This window comes from Papio anubis, chromosome 16 (genome assembly GCF_008728515.1).
Source record: "Papio anubis isolate 15944 chromosome 16, Panubis1.0, whole genome shotgun sequence".
Taxonomy (NCBI): domain Eukaryota; kingdom Metazoa; phylum Chordata; class Mammalia; order Primates; family Cercopithecidae; genus Papio; species Papio anubis.
Genome location: NC_044991.1, coordinates 39,645,855 through 39,658,090, shown reverse-complemented (window position 1 = coordinate 39,658,090; position 12,236 = coordinate 39,645,855). Strand labels below are relative to the sequence as shown.

General features: G+C 46.1%; 1 protein-coding gene and 1 long non-coding RNA gene across 4 annotated transcripts in view; one reads left to right on the top strand and one right to left on the bottom strand.

Annotated features, from left to right (window-relative positions):
- DTD1 (D-aminoacyl-tRNA deacylase 1) overlaps positions 1–12,236 on the top strand; it is a 172,124-nt gene that overhangs the window by 154,465 nt on the left and 5,423 nt on the right. For all 3 annotated transcript variants that reach the window (XM_017945041.2, XM_021921275.1, XM_021921276.1), the window contains one exon: positions 4,053–4,224. In XM_017945041.2, the coding sequence (XP_017800530.1) occupies positions 4,053–4,205 (153 nt within the window). In that variant the 3' untranslated portion in view covers positions 4,206–4,224. The remainder of the gene's footprint in view (positions 1–4,052; positions 4,225–12,236) is intronic.
- The window catches only part of LOC103888153, a 42,956-nt gene continuing 35,002 nt past the window's right edge, over positions 4,283–12,236 (bottom strand). Inside the window, exon 4 of the long non-coding RNA XR_001892080.3 lies at positions 4,283–4,358. This is a non-coding gene — a long non-coding RNA (uncharacterized LOC103888153). The remainder of the gene's footprint in view (positions 4,359–12,236) is intronic.

Genomic DNA, 12,236 nt, shown 5'->3' with positions numbered 1-12,236 from the left:
GGAAGGTCAGATGGACGTTTCTGCATCTGTGGTGTCTGTGCCTCTGCCTCAGCACAGCGTTGAATGACACCACGAGGAGCTGAGAAACCTCCAGAATGCTGTGCTAATTGGGGTTAGTCCCCATCATCCTCTCCGGATCTCGTTCTCAATAACATAAAAGAGTACAAAGTGAAGAACAGACTGGGTCACAAAAAGGCCCTTGCACGAGATTACATCTTAGCAGGAGGGAGGTTTATTTAGTTTTGTGACTGTTGATATTCACATTTTACGTGTTTTTTTTTTTTTTCTTTTTTATCTCTGAAGATGAGAAACAAAACTGAGAGGGCATCTTGCTTTTTAAAAATTGTGCTTTCTCAGCATCTAACTTGGACTTGTTCATGAGTATTTATATATGTGTGTATCAGTGTATGCATCTACACACACGTATGACACGCAAGTATGAACACATGGATGCGAATATAAAATGTCAATTGCTGGCAGCAGAAGGCAGCTTACTACAAGTTACTGCAGAACACCGATTCCCAGATATTTGGATTTTATGAATCAGGAATATAGAAAACAAAAAGAAATTGGGGAGTCTAGCATGGATTGCTGACTTCATGATTTCCAAAATTGCTTAATTTTTAAAATTATAGTAAAATACACATAAAACTTACCATCTTAACCATTTTAAGTATACAGCTTAGTAGTAATAGGTATATATCCACATTGCAAAATCCAAAATCAGTTCACAAGAAAGGGAATGAGACAGAAGGAGTCCTGCATACTGTCCTTATCATTTCATCAAAGAAAGAGCATTTTAACAACAGAAGAGAGACAAAAGGAAAGAAGTCTGTTATTTTAGATGCAGGAAATTCCTCCTAACCTGTGGCAGAATAGTAAAGAGAAAAATATTTGTCCATGGAAAAATAATACTACAGAGAACTAGATAATAAGCAGCTCTGTGTGGCCATTTCCCAGATTTTAAAAATGCTAGCTTTTTGTCATCTTTTCTCCAGATCATTCATTCCTACTTAAAGTGCTGCTGCATGAACTGTTTGTTACCAGGCCATGGTGAAACAAAGAACAAAACTGAGAGGGCATCTTACTTTTTAAAACTAGAATTGTACTTTCTCAGCATCTAACTTGGACCTGTTCTTGAGTATTTATATACGTGTGTACATGTGTATGCACACTCACTGTCACCCAGGCTGGAGTGCCGTGGCGTGATCTCGGCTCACTGCAACCTTCATTTTGTGCCAGAATGAAGTCAGCTACACCACGGAGCTCATGGTTGAGAAGAAATCTCTCACAGTACTTTGCTGATGAAGGAAGCTGTGTGTTGATTTACATTCTGACACGAACATCTTACTGTTGCTGGTCCAGGTGTCACATGCATTTTGTGGACTGCACTGATTAGTAACTCTGCTCTAGATCTGGTTTTGTTCTTATAAAGTTGACAGTTACAGTTGAAGCCTGTATATATTCATTCCACTAAGATCCCATTCTCCTCTTTCCCCTCCATGTTTACTGGTGTGTTAAAGTTGGCGTGTATTCTTCTAGGCCATAGTGTATTTGCATGAGCTCACTAGCAATATAGAGTATTATTTTGTGTCAGTGGAATCCTACTGTATATAGCCTTCTGAAGCTAAATTTGTTTTGTATAACATGATTTTCAAGATTTCCCTATTTTTTTTTAATTAAAAAAAATTTTTTTTTGAGACAGCCTTTCTCTGTCACCCAGGTTGGAGTGCAGTGGCGCGATCACAGCTTACTGCTGCCTCAACCCCCTGGGCTCAAGCAGTCCTCCCATCTCAGCCTCCCAGTAGCTGGGACTACAGGCATATGCCACCACACCTGGCTAACTCTTTTTTTTGTTTGTTTTGTTTTTGTAGAGACAGGGTCTCTCTGTGTTGCCCAGGCTGGTCTCAAACTCCTGAGCTCAAGCAGTCGCCCACCTTGGCCTCCCAAAGTGCTGCTATTACAGGCATGAGCCACCGCCCCTGGCCAACACTTGGCTATTTTGATATATGTAGATCTGCTGTACAGTATTGCCAGACCACATTACATGTATCTGTCCTCCTAATGTTGATGAACATTTGGGTTGTTTCTAGGTTTTTGCAAATACAAATGACACTACAGTGCTTGTTGTTAGAAGCCCCCACTATGCACACAAGTGGAAATTTATCCAGGGGAGTTTTCTGGGAGGATAGTTGCTGAGTCAAAGGTGAAGTGATGTCCTCATTCCCAAAATCTAATTAGCATATTAACCAAACTTAGCTGTATTCTACAGCTTTTCAGGTATATGGGGAGTAGGAAAGAATAAGCCAGGGATCCCGAACCCCCAGGCCAGGGACCGGTACTAATTCCCATGGCCTGTTAGGAACCAGTCTGCACGGCAGGAGGTGAGCAGCCTGTGAGTGAGCCTTACCGCCTGAGCTCCGCCTCCTGTCAGATCAGCAGTGGCATTGGATTCTCAAAGGAGCGAGAACCCCATTGTGAACTGTGCATGTGAGGGATCTAGGTTGCACGCTTTTTATGAGAATCTCACTAATGCCTGATGCTCTGAGATGGAACAGTTTCATCCTGAAACCATCCCCTCTTCTGTCCCCCCATCTTATGGAAAAATTGTGTTCTATGAAACCGGTCCCTGGTGCCAAAAAGGTTGGGGACCACTACTGTAAGTCAATTATTAATAAATTTGGTTTCCTGGACCCAATTGAGAGCTACTGGTTGGTTGTTCATCTCTCAAAGGGTTAACTCAAAGTCTGTTCATAGTGGAAGAAATGATCTGGCAGATTGGGGGAAGTGACTCGTCTTTGTGTCTTGGATGTGGGGCAGGGACCAGCAGGGAGAAGTCAGCCCTTCAATAAGTTTCCTTCTTTTTATGTAAACTAGAAAAAGTTCACAGACTTGGTCTGGGAGGGAGATAAAACTGGGTATTGCTGTCTCTTTGTTTTTTGGTCTAAGAAAATCCCGTGGCTCAAAACTTGGCCAGTCTTCTCTGCTGGGTTTCTCAGCAGGCTTTCCTGGAGTGGCCAGGCTGCTGCTCAGTGTTAGATGATGGAAGCTTCTTTCAGCCATCCAGCTGATGCTTTCTTTGAAGAACTATTCAGGGAAGAAGTGGGCCCAGGTTCCATTTGAGTGAGACATCAGGGGCGTGTCCCCTGCTGGCCTGGTGGGAGCCTGAGAAGGCTCCGGTGGCCAGCGTCCCTGAGTGTCGCCACCACACAGCCTGCTGGGAGCACTCAGTGCCTCGGCTGCAGGCGAGTGTGGCTTCAGTCTCAAACCAACTGAAAACTGAGATGGTATTCAGTGTGCTTAATGCACTTTGTTTCATAGCCTTCTCTGTAATCTTCAGCAAAGACTGACGTGTTTTGAACATTCTTTAGAAAACAAGTGGTGTGGTGTTGTGGCTCACACCTGTAATCACAACATTTTGGGAGGCCGAGATGGGTGGATTGCTTGAGCCCAGGAGTTCAAGAACAGCCTGGGCAACATGGTGAAACCCCGTCTCTACAGAAAAATTGGCATGCACTGTAGTCCCAGATACTTGGGAAGTTGAGGTGGGAGGATCACTTGAACCCAGGAGGTTGAGGCTGCAGTGAACCATGATTGCACCACTGTACTTCAGCCTGGGCAACAGAGTGAGACCCTGTCTCAAAAAAAAAAAGAAAAGAAAAAAGAAAACAACAAGTAGAAGATAACTTGATGAGAAGAAAACTATCAAAGACAAAAGTAAGAGATGAAGAGCCTTTGTGTATGGAGCTCTTCTAAGGCTGTTGAAGAAGGCTGTGGCACGGCCACTCCCTCATACTGTGTGCCAGGTTGAACTATGGTCGGGGAAAAGTCTGAGAGTGATTACTCCTATTACTAATGATTTGTTTCAGTGACTCGGGTGCCTGTTGGAGAAACATTCCGTGTATAATTTGGTATATCTGAACCAGTGTGTTCTGCCAGGTTGTCAGAAAAACCCTTTTCAATGGTTCCCACCTGAGAAGTCACTGGTGTGTGGGATTCACAGGCATGTGTTTATATTTGTAAAATATTCTTTTTTATTTTTATTTAATCAGCTGTCAAAGCTTGAAAAACAGCAGCAGAGAAAAGAAAAGACCAGAGCTAAGGGACCTTCCGAATCAAGCAAGGAAAGAAACACTCCCCGAAAAGAAGACCGCAGTGCCAGCAGCGGGGCGGAGGGTGACGTGTCCTCTGAACGGGAGCCGTAGCTCAGGAGGCAGAATTCAGGTAGGAGCTTCCCTGCTTGGCTTCGTCTTCCCACATTTTGGGGAAGCAGCAATGAATAGGAGGGAATAGCTGCTGAGGTCGAATTCATTCATTTCACAGGCGTTCATCCATAGCTTCCTTAAATCCGCTGCCTTCTAGGATGGAGACAAAAGTTAGTGTGTTAGTCCATTTTCACGCTGCTGATAAAGACATACCTGAGACTGGCTAATTTATAAAGAGGTTTAATGGATTCACAGTTCCATGTAGCTGAGGAGGCTTCACAATCATGGTTGAAGGCAAAAGGCAATTCTTACATGGTGACAGAGCAAGACTCCATCTCAAAAAAAAAAAAAAAAGAATCAAGTGAAAGGGGTTTCCCCTTATAAAACCATCAGCTCTTGTGAGACTCGTTCACTACCAAGAGAATAGTATGGGGGAAACTGCCCCCATGATTCAGTTACCGCCCACCAGGTCCCTCATGTTGAATTGTAGCTCCCATAATTTCCACGTGTGTGTTTCCACATGGGAATTATGGGAGCTACAATTCAAGATGAGATTTGGGTGGGGACAGCCAAACCATATCAGTTAGCAAATAAGATTGTATTTTATTCATTGAGATGCAGGAGGGTGGCATACTCACAGGCCTGGGGTGCCCACCTGGGGGTGGAACCTGTTTGTGCCACCTTCCCTGGGTGCCTGTGCCAGTCCACAGCTGCTGCTGTGATTGCCTGTGCAGAGCACTCGTGGATGCAGAATCCAGACACAGATGCACAGAGTCCACCTGTGCTCCCGCATCTGCCTTCCTGCTCTTAGCCGCCCCAGCAAAGGGCACTGCCATCTCAGCGGCCTCCTCTCATCACCACCTGCCCTGTGTTCCAAAATCCTTCACAGTGCCTGTGTGGTACTGTTTACTTTTCCTAAAATGGCATTTTATTCTTATCACTGTGGCTCACTGTAGCACAGAGTCCACCTCCCTGCGTGAACATCAGAGGCCTTGAAAATGTGATGCAGCCATCTGATGGCACTGTGCCTAGTTTCTTCCCCCAGGGAAACTGTTTATTTTGCCAGGCACTGGACCAAATACTGGGCACAGATTTGAGGGACCCAGGACCTGTCATAGGGAGGTCACAGGCTCAGGGAGAAGCATAGGAACAGTTACACTGCAGCACGGTGCATGTGGCAGGAGTGTGAACCAGTGTGGGGTGGAGATGGGAGGTCAGGGGAGGCCCCTCAGAGGCCTGGGACAGGACCTGGAAGGACAAGTGGCAGTGGGGAGGGAGATGAGGGGCAAGGGCAGGGGAGGGCTGCCTGAGCCAAGAGAAGAGCAGTGCAAATGCTGTCTGGGGGTTGGGGGGCAAGGATAGGAGAGTTTGGGAATGGAGGAATTGCAGAATGGTGGGAGTGTTGAGTGCCAAGTGGAGTGGGAGGGCAGGGAGTATATCTGAAGTTAGAGAAATAGGAGGTCTGGATTGGATAGGGTCTGGTATGCAACCCTGAGGAATTTGGATTTTATCCTGGGGTGGGAGGGACCTCTGAAAGGTTTTAAGTATACAAGTGACATCATCAAACACAGAGTTTATAAAGAGCACTCTAGCAGCTTTGGGGAGTGAGGCTGGAAGCAGATAGGCCTATTAGGAAGTGATTGCACAAGTCCAGGGAAGAAATTGTACTAGGAGCAGAGGGGAAAGAGTGGGATTGAATGATGTAAACAAAATAGAATCATTTCAACTTGGAGATTGATTAGATTGGAAGAGGAGACATCCAGAAGGATGAGGGAGGAAGACGGGGGTTGCTGATGGCACCTATTTTGGGTGTGTTGTGTTTAAGGTGCCTGTTGGCAGCCACTGGTGATGCCAGTGGTCTGCCGAGTCTATGGCTTTAGAGCTGGGGAGCCAGGTCTCAGACATACGTTTGGAGCCTTCAGCTCACAGACTGTGGTTAAAACCAAGTTAGGAGACAGGATTCACCCAGGAGACACCAAATTGTGATAGAAGAACATCCAGAAGGTAGTCTTCAGCCTTCTCTTTCTCTTCTGAAAGAGAGCAAGGGTCAGAAGTGTACCTATGAAACGGCTTTTAGGATCCACAATACCAGGAAGTGAGATATATTAGGCCAGGTGTGGTGGCTCACGCTTGTAATCCTAGCGCTTTGGGAGGCTGAAGCGAGAGGATCACTTGAGCCCAAGAGTTTGAGACCAGCCTGGGCAACATGGTGAGACCCTCATCTCTACAAAAAAAATAAAAAAATTAGCTGAGCATGGTGGCACTTGCCTGTTATCCTAGCTAATCAGGAAGCTGAGGTGGGAGGATTGCTTGAGTTCGGGAGTTGGAGGCTGCAGTGAGCCATGATTGAAGCACTGCACTCCAGCCTGGGCGACAGAGTGAGACCCTGTCTCTTAAAAAAAATGTTTAAAAAGATTCGTTAGTAATAGTTGGGCACAGTGGCACCAGCTCCCAAATAGATACACAGACGAGAGGAACAGAATGGAGAGCTCGGGAAGGGTGGATTGTTGGTTCATAGATGGTTTTAGGGGAGGGGCTGGCCAGCAAGTCCTGTTGTCCTCTTGACTGTTCCCTCATCACTGTGTTTTCCTGCCAGTATTGTGCAGGGAGACAACAGTACTGTGGTGACCAGCCTTGGCTTATGTATCTCATGTATGTATGCATGGGACACTGAAGCATGCTTCAGAGGGAAGAGACGTCACATAAAACTTCCACTCCCGCCCCTCCAAAACTTCATGATAATTTGCTTGAAGTTAGTGGTCAGTTTTGGCATCACAAATATTGCTAGTGCTTCTGATTTATAATCTGTCCACAAATCCTTAATCCAAAGAGGTGAAATGTGCTAAGTGAAGACAGAGCACAGAGTGGCCCTTTAAGATACTTTTTCAGTTGTGCTAGTTAAGTGGGTCGAGCAGTAATTCAGAAACTCATCGAGGTCTTATCTCCATCCTGCTGACTTTTGGGTGACAGTGAATAAGTTCTATGGTTTTTCTCCCATTGGAGGAAAACTCATCTCCCTCAGCAGTGCTTTGTGGAAGGCAGGCAGGTGGAAGTCATGGTGCCTGGAACTGGCCCCAGCAGCCCTGGCAGGGCGGTAGCAGGCGCGTTCCCTCCGCGCCATGTCTCTGTGTTTTCTCAGGCTCCCCTGGCTCACAGCGGAGCGTGACGGAGGGAGCATCCCTGCACTGCTCCTGTCCCTTGAATGAAAGGTGCAGGGATTGACATTGGTTAGGCCAAGTTTTAGTAGTTACTTGGTCCAGAAGCAAAACAGATTGGGCACTCCAGTTTCCACTCCTGGGGCTCAGGGCAGCTTCTCAGCCTTAATGCTCAGGCATGGCCCATGTCTCTCCTTCCAGTTCTGTTGAAGACTGTGCCTTTCGTGCAGTGAATTGGGACCTTAACAACAGGTTCAAAACAACTTGGGCTGAGCATGGTGGCTCACGCCTGTAATCTCAGCACTTTGGGAGGCCAAGGCGGGCGGATCACGAGGTCAGGAGATCGAGACCATCTGGCTAATATGATGAGACGGCTAATATGATGAAACACTGTCTCTACAAAAAATACACACACACACACACAAATTAGCTGGGCATGGTGGCACGTGCCTGTAGTCCCAGCTACTCAGGAGGCTGAGGCAGGAGAATCGCTTGAACCTGAGAGCCACCTCTCAGGTTGCAGTGAGCCGAGATTGCGCCACTGCACTCCAGCCTGATGACAGAGCAAGACTCTGTCTCAGAAACAAACAAACAAAACAAAACAAACAAACAACTAGAATGTTTAGACTCCCATCATGAGCTTAATGAATGAGAGAGGGAGAAACATACGAGCCCCTGTCTCCCAGCAACCAAACCCAGATTACCAAGCTAAACACACTAGCGCTCACACACACACACACACACACACGTGCGCAAATTCACAGGTGCCTTGGAGGTTTGTATTTTCAAAACAGCTTAAAGAATTCGAATACCACCTAACCGATTCCTTCCTGGGTTGTATTATTAACTTAATACATTTTATAAATTTAACGTCTTGATTTTTGCTTTATATCTGATCAGCTCTTTGAAAATCTTTGGTTTAATCTCTGAAGGGGTATAGGGTTTTGTTACTTTTAAAATTCTTGTAAAACATAACAACTTAAAGACTTCTATTTGCATTAGATTTGGCCTCAGAGTAATTCCTGTAGGGAATACACCATGGATGTTAGTGTTCTATGGACCCTGGGTAGCCTGGGAGTAATTTTGCTAATTCTGTGGGCAAGAAAAACACCCGAGGGTCTCATGGGCAGAGGAGGGGACAGTGACTGCGTGTGTCACAGAACGTAGAGGAGAACATGCTCATAGAAGGAAAACTGAGCACATAAAAAGAAGGGCAGGAGGAGGGCATGAACATTGCACATTTTTTCCCAGCATCTAAGTTTATGAGGGAAATTCTCATGGACTCGTAGGTATCTACTTCTTGCTTCTCTCACATTAATGACATTTTAAAAACTTATTTCCTTCTCAGGGTAGTGCAGATTGGGTAGGATAGAACTTGGGGTCAGTGGTGCTATTGTGAATCAGCCAAACAGGGCCAGCCACAGAGGGGAGGCAGCAGGGGGAGCAGACCCCATGGGCAGTGTTTGGAAAGGAGCAGGCAGTTGTGTTTTTCCTTCCCCTTCCTTCCCTATAAGTCAAATTCACTGCAACCATGCCATGAACTTGGGAAGAGGCAGGCAAAAGGGGAGGAAGAGGGCGATGGAGGGAAGTTCCTGGCTGACCTCAGCCTTCAGGTTAGGAGACTCAGTGAGAAGCAGCAGAGGGACAGATGGAGGAGAAGCTGGAGGCCCCTGGCGTGTTCTGGCTGTGCTCCAGGCTGGGATCCTTGGAGTGGAGGAATGGGAGTTGGGTTGCAGGAAACCTGGAAGCCGTGAAGGGGATTCTGGAGGGAGAGCAGTGCAGGTGGCTCCAGGGCTCCAGGAGGCAGCTGCAACTCAGTGAGGTGGCAAGACACTGTCAGGCCTCGGGGCCTGTGAGAGTGCTGCCCAGCGTCGCTGTGGGGTGGGGAAGGCTCCACACCTCTGCCTGGTGGAGGGTGTGGAGGAAAGCTTTGTTGGGTCTGTGGCTGACTGTGGGTCCTGGGTAGAAGTGGTGAGGTGAGCCTGCTGCAGAGGCCATGAGGGGGCAGCTTCATCAGGAGGTCGGGGGTCATGGTCTCAGCTCTTCATAGCCCTGACAGTCCCTCCAGGTCTCAGCTGTGACCTCCACTGGCCTCCTGGATGAGACTTGCAGGGGTCTGTCATTAATGAGACCTGAGACTAAGTGAAACGTGCTGGTGAGAACTGAGATGAGGCCAGGTCAGCCAGAGAGGGCCCTGGGTCCCTGAGCAAGAGATACCAAACTTCAAGTAGCCCGCCGTCCCTCAGTGGTGCAGTGCCAGGGCCCAGGTGCCGAGCCGCACCAGCCACCCTGCCATGGAGGACACTGTGGACCCAGAGTACTGTTGACATTAAGGTGAGATGGAGTCTCTGTATGCTCAGGAACCCCCCTATTGCTACTCAGCGCATGGAGGCTCATGAACAAGTTTAGATCGGCCCATGAAAAGACAGAGGCCACGTTTTGTTTATACCAATGTATATGGTACTGTCTGTGTTTTGGACAAAATGCACAAGGAAAACCATTTATTGACAGTTTACCATAGGCATCCAGTTGTACTTCTTTACATCAGAGTCAGCAGTGACAGTGTCAGGCATGGACAGATGTCCAGGCAGGGAGGAGTCTTTCAGAGCTGCCCACAACTAGCAGAGGACCAGAGCGGGGCTGGGTGCTCCTGCTTCCGAGAATTTAGCCATATTCCTGGATTTGAAGACCCTAAATGGGACCAGAACCAAGTGACAACTGGTATTCCAATGATGTATTTGGGGTTTTTTGTTGCCCATGGGTTTTTTTTTGTTGTCCCTTCTGATGAAATTTGTCATCCCAGTAGGCCACAAAATCACCACCAAATATTCAGATATCTATGAGAGCTGGATTAAATAGTGACAGATAGAAGGTGACCCTGGCATTTGTTTTGGTCCCCAGAACAACAGCAACCCCCTGACTATGAAGGGAGCAGCACTTTTCATTTGCTTTTCTTTAAAAACAGAAAGATCTCTAGGGAATCTGGCAGGCCCTAAGGGGAGCGGCTTTGAGTTTCCAAGGCACGAGAGAGAAAGAAAAGGCAAAAGAAAATTGAATGAGAAACTGCATGATCTTGGGCATATTTTTCTTTGAAAATGATTCAAAACCCTTCATGGTTCAGAGGATATTGACATATCCAGGGCATTGACATTTCTCTATCACATTGCAAATGTTGCTTCTTACTTTACCAAGTGGACATGAAACTGCTAAAATTAACTTGTGTTTTTGTCCTCTGTCTCAATCCTTCAGATTCTCTCACCTTGCTGGGAGGATTCGAGGTTTTCTATGAGGATGCAGCTCTATTATTTCTCCTTTCTGGCCACCACTAAAGGCGCTAGGGCCACCTCTCACTAAAAGAATGTGGTTTCTGATTTGATTGCAGGGTCAAGGATTGCCCCATTTGAGTATTGACTTAGCTGCTGTAATTAGGGTGCAAGAGGAGCATGCTCCTGACCAGCACCCCACATTTCTGTCTTCAAATGGCAACACACTTGAAACCAAACAAGAAAGTGTTTTGGAAGCTGCCATGTGTTTGCTTTTTCAGTGTGACCTTTGTCTGAATAGTAAGATACGTCCTTGCTGAACACAATTCTTCCTAATGAGCTAGAGCAGCTGAGAGTGTGTGTGTGTGTGAGAGAGAGTGTGTGTGTGTGTGTTTCTGTTGAAAGGTATTCAATCCCTTTTCACTGTTCTTTTCGCCATATAAGGTAGGACTCCTTTCATTCTCCGAGCTTCACTTTCCTTCCCTGTATCCGCATTCATACCACATTCTCACGTCCGTGTGCTGGTATTTCATGGTATAAAACTAGCTGTGTCTCTGGGTAGTGTTTTTATCTTTTTTTAACTTAAACCAATTTTTTTTTTTTTTTTTTAGTGGTTGCCCTGGAGTTTACAGTATACATTTTTAACTAGTCTAAGTCCACCTTGAATGACACTCTACCACTTCACCTGTAACAGGCACCTTATAACAACAGTGTACTTATTCCCAGTGACATTGCTATCATTCATTTCACTTAACATATGTGGTACTCACTCAATACATTGTCACTGTCATTACCTTAAATAGTTTTTTTTTTTTTTGAGATGGAGTCTCATTCACTCTGTCATCCAGGCGGGAGTGCAGTGGTGTAATCCCTGCTCACTGCATCCTCCACCTCCCAGGTTCAAGCGATTTTTGTGCCTCAGTCTCCTGAGTAGCTGAGATTAAAAGCATGCACCACCACGCCTGGCTAATGTTTTGTATTTTTTGTAGAGATGGGGTTTTGCCATGTTGGCCAGGTTGTTTTCGAACTGCTGGCCTCAAGTGATCCACCCACCTCGGCCTCCCAAAGTGCTGGGATTACAGGAGTGAGCCCCCATGGCCGACCTTTCCTTTGTTTTTGAAGGATAATTTTGCTGGTATAGACTTCTAGACTGGTTTTTTTTTCTTTTTTTTGCCTTTCTTTAAAAACAGAAAGAGCCCTAGGAGCCTCACAGCCCTAGAGGAGCAGCTTTGAGTTTCCAAGGCATGAGAGAGAAAGAAATATTTAAACATTTTCAATATTTAAATTTTTATTCCTCTCTCTCCTTGTTTGCAGTTTCTTATGAGAAGTCCCCTGTAATTCTCATTCTTATTGCTCTGTAGGTAAGGTGAGTTCTCCTCACCCCACCCCCAGCCCCCAGCTTCTTCAAAATTTTGTCTTTGGTTTTCTGTAGTTTGGATATGACATGCCTAGGTGTGGTTCTTGCTTGATATTTTCTGAGCTTCTTGGATCTGTGATTTAATGTCTGTCATTAAGTTTGGAAAGTTCTCGGCCATTAATACTTCAATACCCCTAGCTTCTTCCACAATTTCCTCTTTGTTCTCTCTTCTTATTTTGGTATTGCAGTTACATAC